The sequence below is a fragment of the Coloeus monedula genome, assembly GCF_965178545.1.
Source record: "Coloeus monedula genome assembly, chromosome: 6".
In the NCBI taxonomy this organism is placed as follows: domain Eukaryota; kingdom Metazoa; phylum Chordata; class Aves; order Passeriformes; family Corvidae; genus Coloeus; species Coloeus monedula.
Window position 1 is genome coordinate 44,404,970 of NC_138786.1, and position 12,297 is coordinate 44,417,266.

The 12,297-nt window shown below is 36.3% G+C and overlaps 1 protein-coding gene across 1 annotated transcript in view; it reads right to left on the reverse strand.

Annotated features, from left to right (window-relative positions):
• CEP128 (centrosomal protein 128) overlaps nucleotides 1-9,773 on the reverse strand; it is a gene marked incomplete at its 5' end in the record, with an annotated part of 104,864 nt that extends 95,091 nt beyond the window's left edge. The window contains 6 exons of the mRNA XM_082283912.1: nucleotides 1,973-2,045; nucleotides 2,774-2,865; nucleotides 5,572-5,693; nucleotides 6,619-6,745; nucleotides 8,136-8,222; nucleotides 9,630-9,773. Of these exons, the coding sequence (XP_082140038.1) occupies nucleotides 1,973-2,045; nucleotides 2,774-2,865; nucleotides 5,572-5,693; nucleotides 6,619-6,745; nucleotides 8,136-8,222; nucleotides 9,630-9,773 (645 nt within the window). The remainder of the gene's footprint in view (nucleotides 1-1,972; nucleotides 2,046-2,773; nucleotides 2,866-5,571; nucleotides 5,694-6,618; nucleotides 6,746-8,135; nucleotides 8,223-9,629) is intronic.
• Nucleotides 9,774-12,297: the final 2,524 nt, after the last annotated feature.

The following is a 12,297-nucleotide window of genomic DNA, read 5'->3' on the forward strand; positions in this document are numbered from 1 at the left end:
AAAGCAGACAGATCACTTCCAGATCAAGAAGCTCCTAACTCACAGGTGATTAGACTACTACTGTACAAAATTATCATTAGATGACTTTCTGTTCTAATACTGTACACTAAATTTCCACTTTTTGGCCATTCATCATACATGGCTAGATCGTTCCTAACTACCCGTTTCTTCTGCAAATTGAACCCCAGCAATTATTTTATCTTTTCAAGGAACTCTGAATCAGTGGTCTTTTTTATTTTTCCCCGTTTTCTTGCTTTCCCTCTCCTCTTTCCAGTCTTCTTCCCATTTGGCCAATGCTCTTCATAATATCAATAATCAGCAATGAGCAGAATATTCCAGGTGAATTCTTACTATTCCTACACATAAAAATCATCTCACTGCAGCTTACTGCAGCATTTGTGTCTTTACTAAAAGAATATCAGTAAATATTTCAGTTTGCATAGCTTTATTGTATGAAAATGTTCCCTCCCAACTAAGACACTTATTCTTCTGATATTCCCCTTATCATGAACAAACTCCTTCTTACACTTCAGCTCTCTTTTTTTTTATTTTTTGCTCCTCTCAGGTCAAAAGTTGTAACCTTCAATTTCACATCTTGAAACCCTACTGTAGGAGGTCAAAGAGCTAGTTATGTGGATGCCTGCATTCCAGAGGATTGAGGAAGGTTTGTTTCTCTCATGCAAAGGCACTGAACAGTTGTAGCAGCTATTCTTTTGAGAATCACCTTGGTTAAAACTTAATGAATTCGCTAATTTCCTAGTACATGAAAGAGAAAAAAACATAAGTATACTGAGAAGTCTTCTACAAGAAAAACACAGCATTTTGCAAGTATCAAGAATTCTTTATCAGATAAACTTACTTTATCCTACCAGGCTACTAGGAGAAATCAAAATTAACATTCAAACAAAGACAACCCCATCCTATTTTTCTACAAAGGCTGACAAGGCAAGTCTTCTTTCCCTAATGGACTCTATCATATCAAGAACATAACTGGTACATATAGTGCCTCTTGAATCACTGTCCAACTTAATCTAGAGTCAGGAATTTATACAAGTATGTTTATTAAGTCTGCTGGTACCAACAAGTGGTCCACGCCAACAATATTGTTATCAGTTACGAACACATCACTAAAGCCCTTGACAGAGCATTTAGTACCAATTCATGCAATTTTAGGGCAAGATGAATCACCTATGGGAAAATAAGCATATATAACACTAGCTCTGAAAAGTCAGCATTGCTACTAATATCACAGTAAATGCTTACATAAAGCATACACTCAAGCCTTATGTGTCAAGAACTACCTACAGGATTCTCACCTACTAATTACTGGGGTGATTCTCAACTTCTCTTCTTCCTACAGCAATATGCTGTTTGACTTTCATCTCAATAGCAGATCTCTTTCAGATTAAAGAAAAACAGACTGCAGTTAGTCTGCTTCCAGCAGATACAGGAGACAAGAAAAGACTGTCATGGCTGTCCTGCCTTCTTTGTTACATTTTGTCACCAAGCCTTCAGAGAAGAGCGCAGCCCAAAAAGACTCCTTCCATTTTGCTACATAGATGATAAGGATTGAAAAGGACAGGGAGGGAGGGAGGAACAAGAAGCAATATCATCATAACATGGGAAAGCTTGTATCTTTCCAAAGGTATCTTCAAAAAGTATAATAGCATTCAAACCAATGTTTAAAAAGCAGCTTCCTCCAAGGCAGTGAATTTTGAAACAGAAAAATTCACAATACACACACCTTTAAAACACTTTTACTTAAAACAAGCACCTGAAATACAAAATTTGTCTTGCTGATTTAATTATCGAAGGGTAATATTTCAACAACCTATAGTAGCCTAAAAAAGATCATGTTCAGATACACATATCAATATGCAATACCAATTACCAACACACACATTAAACTAGCAGCCCACATTTTGCTTAGAATACTAAATATAAATAATCTCTTCATGTTAGTCATACTCACCGTTTCTTGTCTTTGGGACTCAGTGAGCTTTTCAGACAATTCTTCTAGAGTCTTTCTTAATTCAGCATCAGTCCTTCATAAGAAAATATAAGTAAGACAATATTCTACAGTGCAAAAACTAAGTAACACCCGTGATAATTTTAAGCAGCAACAACCTCCCAGAATTTTTTGCTACTTCAATTTCTTCTACAGCCTATTCATAATAGATCATAGCCTATTCATAATAATTTATAGCATAATTACAAACAAGACTCAAGGGGCAAATTCATGATAAAAAGCATTTCCATTCCTCAAGTGAAGAAACAGAGCATCTAAGTATCAGCTAGGTATCAGGTCAGCAAGTACAAAATTATGGGTATATCTACACAGCCCTTTTGAACAGTACTTTCCTACTAGGAATTAACAGTCAAACTCCTGTTATTGCTGTTGAACAAAGCACGACATGTCGAGAAAGTATATAGATCATGGCCTGCAGGAGAGCTTGCCCTGAAAGGACTCCAGTAAAAAGAACAAATTAGGAGCAAAGATGTAATAAAAGAAATTCCCTAGTCCTTGTTGTTTTGTGCATATTTTAAAAAAAAAGCTGAGGAAAGCCCCATATACTACACAAATTGGAATTGATGGGTGTTATTTACATTTATAAATACTGCAGAAGATGACATAAAACAAGCAGTTCATAATCCTGCTTTCATCTACATGTTGCACAATCTCCCATTCTCCCCAAAATTATTTTTTTAAATAAAAGAGTTTAAGAATTATTTTCCACACTGTTCTTCACATGGAGTTATATTCTGTTTATACCTATTTCTCCTTGAAAGCTCACGACTGATGTCATCTCCCAGGCGAACTTGTTCACTGCTGAGATCTCGAAGAGACTGGTGAAAAGAATGCAGCTGTAAATAAAAGTACACAAATTAAGCTAAGGCTTAGGAACCCTTTTTTTTCTGTGATATTCCAAAAATACATATCTACACATATATACACTTTTTAAAATAAAGCAGACAAAAATAACCTACAAAATAATAAAACTCCATGAACTGTAGTTGAGCCTAGATGACTGGATGAGGCTTGCACACTTCTATTTCAATCAACCCTTCACAATACATGCTCATTGTAGTTTAATTTTCAGTACTTTATTTGCTAAACCAAGTTTCCTAACTATGCTTTTTTTCGGTGGTTCAGAGCTTAGACACTGCACCACCTCTTTACGCTAATGCAAAGCAAGTTGAAACATCTGAACAAGTAATGTTCAGGAGAGACATATTTCATGTTAATAGATGCTAGTATAGGTAAAACAAATTCTGCCCAGCTATATATGCTACTAAAAATAGATGATATAGGAACTTGAAACAGAACAAGCAGAGTGGTATGATGTCTTCAGGAACTACCAAGAACAGGTATCGCTCAAGACTTTACATGCTCTTTTTTCAGATCTTGGGAAAAAAAAAAAAAAAAAACAAAAGAACAAAAACACACATCTACTTTCCTCTGTAGAACCTCCCACTTCCCCATTCAGCAGGCTCCCAACTTATCATCAAAGTTTTAGGGAGCAAATAAAAAAAATGAATAGGTCATTCAGTCTTCATGGGATAGAAAGTGACAGTTAATCCATCCTAATGCAACCTATTCCTGTCAACAGTTCCATGGCCAGGATTATCGTTATTAATTTGTAATATTCCTTTGGTCTATGCCCTAAATTTAAACCTTAATCTTCCACAACCAAGCTGACTGCCTTCAATATTCAGACACAGGCACTACTACCTCCCTTGTGTGATTACCCAGAAATTTCAACCTGACCTAAGAGACTTTGAAAAATTGAGCATATTTTCAAAATGTGTGTGCTAAGAAGGAGAGGGACTTAAATGTGTCAAAAGATTATTCGGCTGAAAAATTACTTCAGCTAGGAAAAGTCAGAATAGGAATAAAGAGACACCAGTTACAGAAAAAAAGAAAACGCCACAACTTTAGTTAAGCAGTACTGCTTTATCTCTGGTCTAATTTCTACCTATAATCATGATCAATGACTACTTGTAGTTCATCATTCCTCAAAGCACTATACTCTTCTTACAAAATAGTTAATGAAAAGAAAAAAGCCATATTCACTCACTGAAAAGCAAGAATAAGGAATAAACCAACGGTTATCATCAAAACTGGAAAAAAAGCTATTTGCCTACACACATATTTAATACGAGGAACTTTGTATGCATTGCAGGAACTCCTTTGAATAAAATTTCCAAGATATTTATAGAATATCTAGAAGTAACCTAAAATAGTCCTAAGATTTTTTGATGGTTAGAAGGAAAGATTTCCACATAACATTATTTCCTTCCAAGGATTATTTTCCACTCTTACCATGCGGGAGGAAGGAATGGGGAGAGAACTAGATTAAAAAGATAATGAAATGGAGTTAAATAAAAGTCTAGGAATTTCTATAGTTTCCCAAAAAGTCAACTGAGAAAACATATTGTAGTTAAGTTTAAAATTATTTGGAAGCTGAGACTGATTTAATAAAGACTGATTTAATGAGTACCTTACAATCAGCTTCTTTAATATTAGTCTACACAGATTCACTCGAGCAAGTCTAGCCACTCTGTCTGAAAAAGCAAAAACAGGTATTGAAATCTCCTCTCTACCTCTAGGATAACAGAAACACTTTAATCTTATTCATTAAGGTAATTAATTTATTTTTTCTGAAGTCTGCAAGCAGACACAAGTTAAGGGGTATGATGGCAAACACATCCTCTCCTCCTCCCATCATCTGCCTGAAGTACAGGGTCAAATTATCCCACTCACAGGTCAGACCAAGAACTAAGATGAAGAACTAGTTGGATCAAAATCAATCCAAGCTACACTGAAGTAGAAGCAAAAGCACTAATACCCTATGCCATTAACTAAAGCAGAATAATCCCCTTCACAGCCTCACTGAACTTCAGCATGAAGGTGAAAGATAATTGGTTGGAAGGGACCTCTGGAGATCATCTCATCCAAGCCCCCTGCCAAGGCAGGGTCACCTAGAGCAGTTCCACAAGGCACTCATCCAGGTGGATTCTGAATGTCTCCAGACAGGGAGACTCCACAACCTCCGGGGGCAGCCTGTGCCACTGCTCTGCCACACTCATTGTAAAGTTCTTCCTCATGTTGAGGTGGAACTTCCTGTGTTTTAGTTTACGGCCATTGCTCCTTGTCCTGTCACTGGGCACCACTGAAGAGTGTGGCACCATCCTCTTGACACCCATGTTGAGATATTAATATGCATTACTGAGATCCCCTTTCAGTCTTCTCCAGACTAAACAGGCTATTCAGACATTATTTTTCTTTGTCATTAGATGGCCTAAAAAGTAGGGAGATTATTTTCGTATTTTACTTTTGATATCGCTACCATCTGCATCTTTTTTCTCTATAATGATCTGCATGAAAGTTCATGACAGATACAAGAGGGGACTGCCTAACGAAAAATAGCAGGTAACACTGAAAGCACAAATCATAGCTGAAACATTCTTAGCTGCATCTTCAGAATCACCTCATTTAATGTAAAAGCAAAAAGTCTGGTGACCACATATTGCCTATTTGGGACAGCAACTCCCATTAGTGTTCTGTACCTGGTCCACATTATCTGCCTCACTGACAAATCGAACACTTGCAGATCTAGACCTTCGATGTTTATTGCCCTGTGAGTCTCTATAATCCCTGAGAGGAGAAGTGGGCAGGAAGTGGCGGTTCCCTGTAGGAGATATGAGATTAAAAGAGTAAGTAGGAAGACAAAATTTTGTATGGGAAATTTTTCATTTTGCTTCATGACAAATGCATATTTCATCCTGACAATGTCCTTCCAGGTCACGTTACAGACAAAACAACTACTAAATTACATAACATGCATGTGATTCTTTTAGCTCTTCTCTTCTTCAATTTAAACATTTCTTACTCATGACATACAAGTATTCCAGAAAGTAGAATTGTTTCTCCAAGGAGTGAGTAGTTTTTCCTCAAATTTTATTTGCCCAACCAACCACTTTTTCCTCCACATAAACCCATTGGAGCTTCAAACTATTATATTTCACAGCTTTGACATAGGAATGAAATTTTTAGAGCTTTCTACTAGAATATGTTAAGTACCAGCTCTGGAAGGAATACTCCTCCCAAACATACCTTTTCCTAAAATACAATGAATTTTCTGAGACATACAAGGAAAAAAACCTACTCTTCTGTGGGTCATAAATTACTTCTGTTTTTTTCTTTTACACTGTTTCCAAATATCCATAATCTCATGCATTTAAAATTTAAATTCCCTTTTTGCTGTGAAGCAAGCTTCAGAAGCTGCAATATCTTCTGGATTTAGCTTTAACTTGTATGTACCTACAACTCATGCAGTGGAAAATTTATTTTCTCAGCTGAAAGAATCAACATTTCATTTAGATCTCTTGGGATATCAGCAGAAAATACTACGTAACAGAAAGCTGGAAAAATTTACCACATAAACAACTGCATAACTTAATGCAGGTCTCCCAAATTTTTAAACTGAATTTCTTTGATGTAATCAATGATGAGTTTCCATGCCACTATTTCTACACATTTTTCTTAATTTCCTCTTTGCATAACACAGCAATATGACATAATTTAAGCATACTCAAGCCCTTTAAGTATTTTACCTGATGTTCCTTCTCCATCCAGGTCACTGGGATATAAGCTTGAGAGAGATGCACTTCTCATCCCAGAGTTTTGCATTAGTCGCTGGCTCCTTAATTGACCTATAGATTGTTCCAGTGTTTCTTTTAACTGCAGAAAAGTTGTAATTTATTGAAGCATGAACACAGACTTATTTTTTAAAAAGCATGGAAAATATTATTTATTTAAAAGTCATTAAGAGAATAAAAACTATTTTTAAGCCAAGTACAGCTAAGAATTATTAACAGCTTTTCTTCAATATCTCATATATCACATTCCTGCAATTATAGCAAAACATGCTTCCAACATTGGCAGCTTAAAATATAAAGTTTCTTAAAACAGTGGTGCACCACATGGTGCATCACCATGAAAACTCAAAAGTTTGTCTCCTACAACCAAAATAAGACCTATTTGCCAGCAATGCTCATTAACAGTCCTGCAAAATGCAGAAAATAACTTCAAAGAAACTAGTTTTTACTAGAATTTTTCTACCAGCCCTACCTGGAATCAGTTTTACATATGGCTATCAAATTTCCCTAAGCAGCTTTACAGAAACCCCTATTTTCAGAAGTTTCATTTCCAGGAAAAGGAAGACATTCCCAATTTAAGAGTACAGAACTAGCTATATTCAAATATTAGTTCTTCATTTTTCAAACTTGCATCTCATTTTCTACAACTGCATTTGCTAACTTTGGTTCTTAGCCACTTGGTTTGTCACACCTTTATTTTACAATCCACAAAACATCAATTTCTAAAGGTTCTCCTTTTTCTAAGAGAAGCTTGTAAACAATGGTTAAATTGATGCTTTACTCATGCAGAATTATACACTGTGTTGGATCTCTTTCTCTGAAGAAAACAAGCTTTCTTTTCTACGCATTTGCTTCTTCACTCTCTCTATCTTCACATGTAAAATATTCCTATGTAAAATGTTCCAAGGCAGCACCTGCTGCAGCTTGTTTGTAACCAAATTGTAAACCTCTCTTGCCCTAGCAGCACTAACTTGTTTTGCTTTCTCTAAGACACCTGTTTTCAAATTTGTAGAAGACTCATTTTAGAATTTTCACCCTTTCTGTAGTTTAGAGCAAGCTGGTCAACAGATCCAGAAACTGTTGTAGAATGACAGGAAAAAAGCTACATCAGTATGATCCCAATCCCATTCCCTGCTATAATTCAGCTTTTATCTTGTCACTTATTCATGCAAAATAAACATATTCCCTAATAATCCATTTCAGCTACACATATTGTACTTGGCATAGCACCATAACGTAATCTACTGGGTGCTTATAAACCAGAAAAGTAATGAAGCCTACAAAACCTGTCATGGTTTCATTATATAACACATTACTATACTATGATTTAGATTGCTCTAATAAATATGAGAAGTTTCTGTTTACAGCTACTTAACTCCTTATATATTCTGTCCATTAATATCAAGTTTTCAGCTATGAATTCTACTAATGGAAAAGACCTAAGAAGTTAAGATAAACTGAAAGTTGCTCACAGTTGTTATTGCTTTGGTTTGTTCCTTGTTGTATTCTCTGTATTGTCCTAGCAAATGGTCAACATGTCTTAGATTTCTGTTGGTATCCTTAAATAAAAAAGTTTTAGAAAAAAAAGTGAAAACAGAAATCTCCTCTAACCAAACATTACTGTTGTCTTTATCCTTCTTGATTTCTAAGATTAAATTGAAAACATAAGTGCTTTCTAAAGGGTCTACACATTCAAAATCCTATTCAAGTAATCAGAATCTGAAGTGGTACAGCATGGCTAAAGGAAGGAAAATAAAGAAAAAGGAAAAAACAAAACCAAATGCTATCATTTCAGTACAACAGTAAGTCCTCAGTTTCAAATAAAAAGTTTTTTCAAGTTTCAGCCATTTTGTAGAAAAACCTTTTTAATCCAAAGATCTTAACATTATCTGCTTGTAGAACAGAACAGTGATCTGAGAAATAACAAGTTTTTGAAGGAGAACACACTAGGTAAGGTCCCTGTGTGAGCATTCTCTGACCAGATGAGCAATTGGATCAGATGGCAGATCTGCTGAAAAGCAGTCCACAAAAAGCAGTTAGCTTAAAATCAGAATTTCAGAACAGCAGCTAGAAAGATGTTAGACAGAATCAGGAGAATACCGAAGAATCCCTTTTAAAAACCAGTCAGACTGTATTCTTATTAACTTATTATCTTTTTTTCCAGATTGATGTTTATTTTCGAGGTAAGAAGCTTTGAAGTTTAAATTTACCATTCTATGTTGATTTTTCTCATATTTTAAAAGGAAAAAAAATACTTCTGGCCAAACAATAAATAATAAAACATACACCCACCCACTCTAGGTATTCAGAACTGTCAGCAAGAGAAGAATGGGAACAAATTCTCAAGCATTAATGGTGTCAGGATAGCTAAATGTCTCCTCCCACTTGCAAAAAAAAGTCAGATATTCCCTCTGCACCTTCCACTGAAGAAGCAGGAATGAGATGAACACTTTTTCTTGCTCAGGTATGTAAATCTTACCAGTTTAGAAACAATGCTTCTCACCGTGCTTTTTCACATCTAGAAAATATTTGAAATGTAAGCTCTACCCTGAAGGAATTGACTGCCTACATATTCATCAGAAATTTGGAAATTTACACAGTACAAAGACAACCAAGACAAGGCTGAAACTTTCTCCTAGAAAATTTAATGCCTCTTGTGAGAAACTAACCAAGTTGATTTGGCCCTATTCAGTTTCCTAACTTTATAAATAGTATTCCCCAACATGTCACTGTTTCTAACAACATTCTACTACTGTCTGAAATAACAGCTGTATAAAAGTCTAACAAGCCACACACTTTCAGCTCAAAAGCAGTATGATCAATTTCCCAAAACCGTTTTTGGTTTGCACAGAAAGCAATATTCCCATCTGTACAGTATATTCCACAACTTTAGAAATGAAAATTTGACCCTGCGTTACAGAAATGCAGGCTCTATAAATTCTTTAAAACCGTATTTTGTAAACAACCTGCAAAGTGCTTGCTAAAGTATGGATCTTCTCTGTAACTTCTTCAGCACCATAAATCTGAGCTCTCTTGTGGGATGCTCTCAAAGGCCGCCTTCCCATCTGACCCGTAAGAAAGTTGTCTGAATCACTGGATGAATCTGCCATCAGTATCTTGAAGCCTAGGCAGGAAGACCAGAAAAATTACTTATGTTAATTCCTGAGTGCAACTGAACAGTCTTGCACAATATTCCCAAAGCAACTTCACAGACTCAGACTACATTTACATTAGCCTTTCTAGTCTGGGTCAGCAGGATGTACTTTTGAAGCAGATCTTCCAGCCAATCCTCAATTATTACCTTTGTTCACACTATGAAGCAGTGTCAAGATGCAGGAGGCATCTTGCTCTTAGGAGCAAATGAAATCAAAATAGGCACTCTCATTGCTTCCAAATGTTCAGTACTCATAAAATCATGGCCCAAAGCAAATTCTCCCCCCAAAACATACAGTGGAGACATCAATGCTTTATCAATCATCCTGGTCTGCAGAACCATTCTCCTCTACCTCCCACTACTCACTAAGCTGTATTCAGAACGGAGATTGCTAAGTCTCAAGGATGGCAAGAGAGAGGGAAAATAGGTCAACAATCATCAGACAGGGGAAATTATTAAAAACTACAGACAGCTATGCCTAGTATAGTAAAGTTACATAGTAATAGATTAAAATAACTCTCAAAAGGTAGATTAGATCAAAATTTTTTCTTAAATTATTACACACTGCAGCAGATTGCCTTAAGGTCATGGAATGACTTGACAAAGAGAGACTGGCAAACTCCTGAATGCCCTGTAGTCAACAAAAATAAAGTCACAGTAAAGATGTCATTCTTCTAGCTCTAAGAGCTGAAATTTCAAAAAGGAACCATGGATGGACTCAAATCTTATACTGTATTTTATATGTAGGCAATATGATATTTTTCCAGATCCTTGTATTTAATTTTTAAAAGGTTGCAAATTTGTGTCCCCCATACTTGGATAGAAACCTATCCAATAGGAAAGGAGAGCAAATCAATGTGCTCAGTCTGTGCTCAAGTACATCAGTATTCCTTATATTTTCTGAACTGGTGAATTTATCTCATCTTTCCTCTTCTTATCTCACCTCACTAAAGCACATTTTTACTAACAGTATCAGAATTCATTATTCCAGTGCCTCACTCTAGTCAGCTGCAATGAAGTCTTAATGAGACTGAAAAAGCACTGTGAAACAGGAAATACGGGATATTTTCAAAGACAAAGAAAAGTAAAATAAATAAAACACTGGTAGAAATAATAACATGGAATAATATTGGTTTTTACTGTAATTTGGTAAAAAAAAAAATCAAAAAAACCCAAAAAACAAGCAGACCCAACCATAAGAGCCCCAACTATTGAAAAGCAAACAGTGGGGAAAAAAAGGGAAATAAAGATTTACAGCAGGAAAGATTAATGGGTTTATTTTCAGCTGTCCAAAAATAGGCTCATTAAAATATTTATTAGCCAAAGCACAAAAGAAAGGTCAGTAATCAAGGTAGACGCAAAAGAAAGCAGTAGATAAGGAGAACATTTTGTCTGAAGAAAACTTACGATTTATGGTTAAGCATTCCTCTCTGTTCTCATGAGCAACCTAAAAGGAACCATAAGTACTTTTAAGGTAAAGAAGTTGTTTTATATAAAGCGACATCCTCATTTTTAAAGGAACTGTGCAAGTTTCACTTTAGATTAAAAAAAATAAAAATCATAAAGTAGAAATTTATAGAAATGTTCCGTATGCACACATTTGCCCATCAATTGAAACAAAAAATAAAGCTTATTACTTTTCCCAAAAAGCTACACTAATTTCAGCACATGATCATTATTACCTACTTGACAATGAGAATCATTCAGCTCTTACTAGTTTTTAGTGCTACCCGAACAGATCATAACCTTTGTTGAACTGATAAAAAGCATCAATACTCAGTATTTTTCTTTCCTGTAGAAAACAGAGCATTTCAGCTTCACTAAGGACTCTCTTGTTAAGAGATCTGCAAGGTAAGAAGTAGAGCCGACAATCTGAACGTCAAGTTCACCAGCTCAAGTAAAAAAAAGATAAAGTCAGTGTACACAACCTGATTATTCCTCAAGTGTTTTATTTGTTCAGCTCCACACAGACTCACCTATCACTAGGTAACTAACTTAGTGTTAAAGGTATGGTTGAAGCCTTACAACTAAGACTGAGCACGACCCAAAAAAAAAAAAAAAAAAAAAATTACAGCCATTCCAGAAAGGAACAAAATGACACCTGAAAGGCCCTTTCCTTCAGTGCTTGTATTTGAGCCCGGAAAAAGCCAGGAAGGTGATCCTATATGGTGACATTTCATCATCGTGCCTTCAGGGATCAGTACCACATTTTACTGTCAATTTTGCACACCGTGCTCCCTGCACTCTTCGGCAGCACGACACAGAAAACGAACCCTCCACACTGTTCGTACACAATGCCCTCTGCAAACCCTCCTCCTGCCGGGCACGCAGGGAACTTCACTAACAGCCGACTCCAGCTCTGAGAGTCTCCTGGTTCTTTGGCCCAGACAGGACCGTGGAACCCGAAACGGCGCCGGGCGCGCCGCCGGCCGGGCCTCCGGACTGTCCCGAGGCACCCCGCGGCCGCCGCGCCCCGCGCC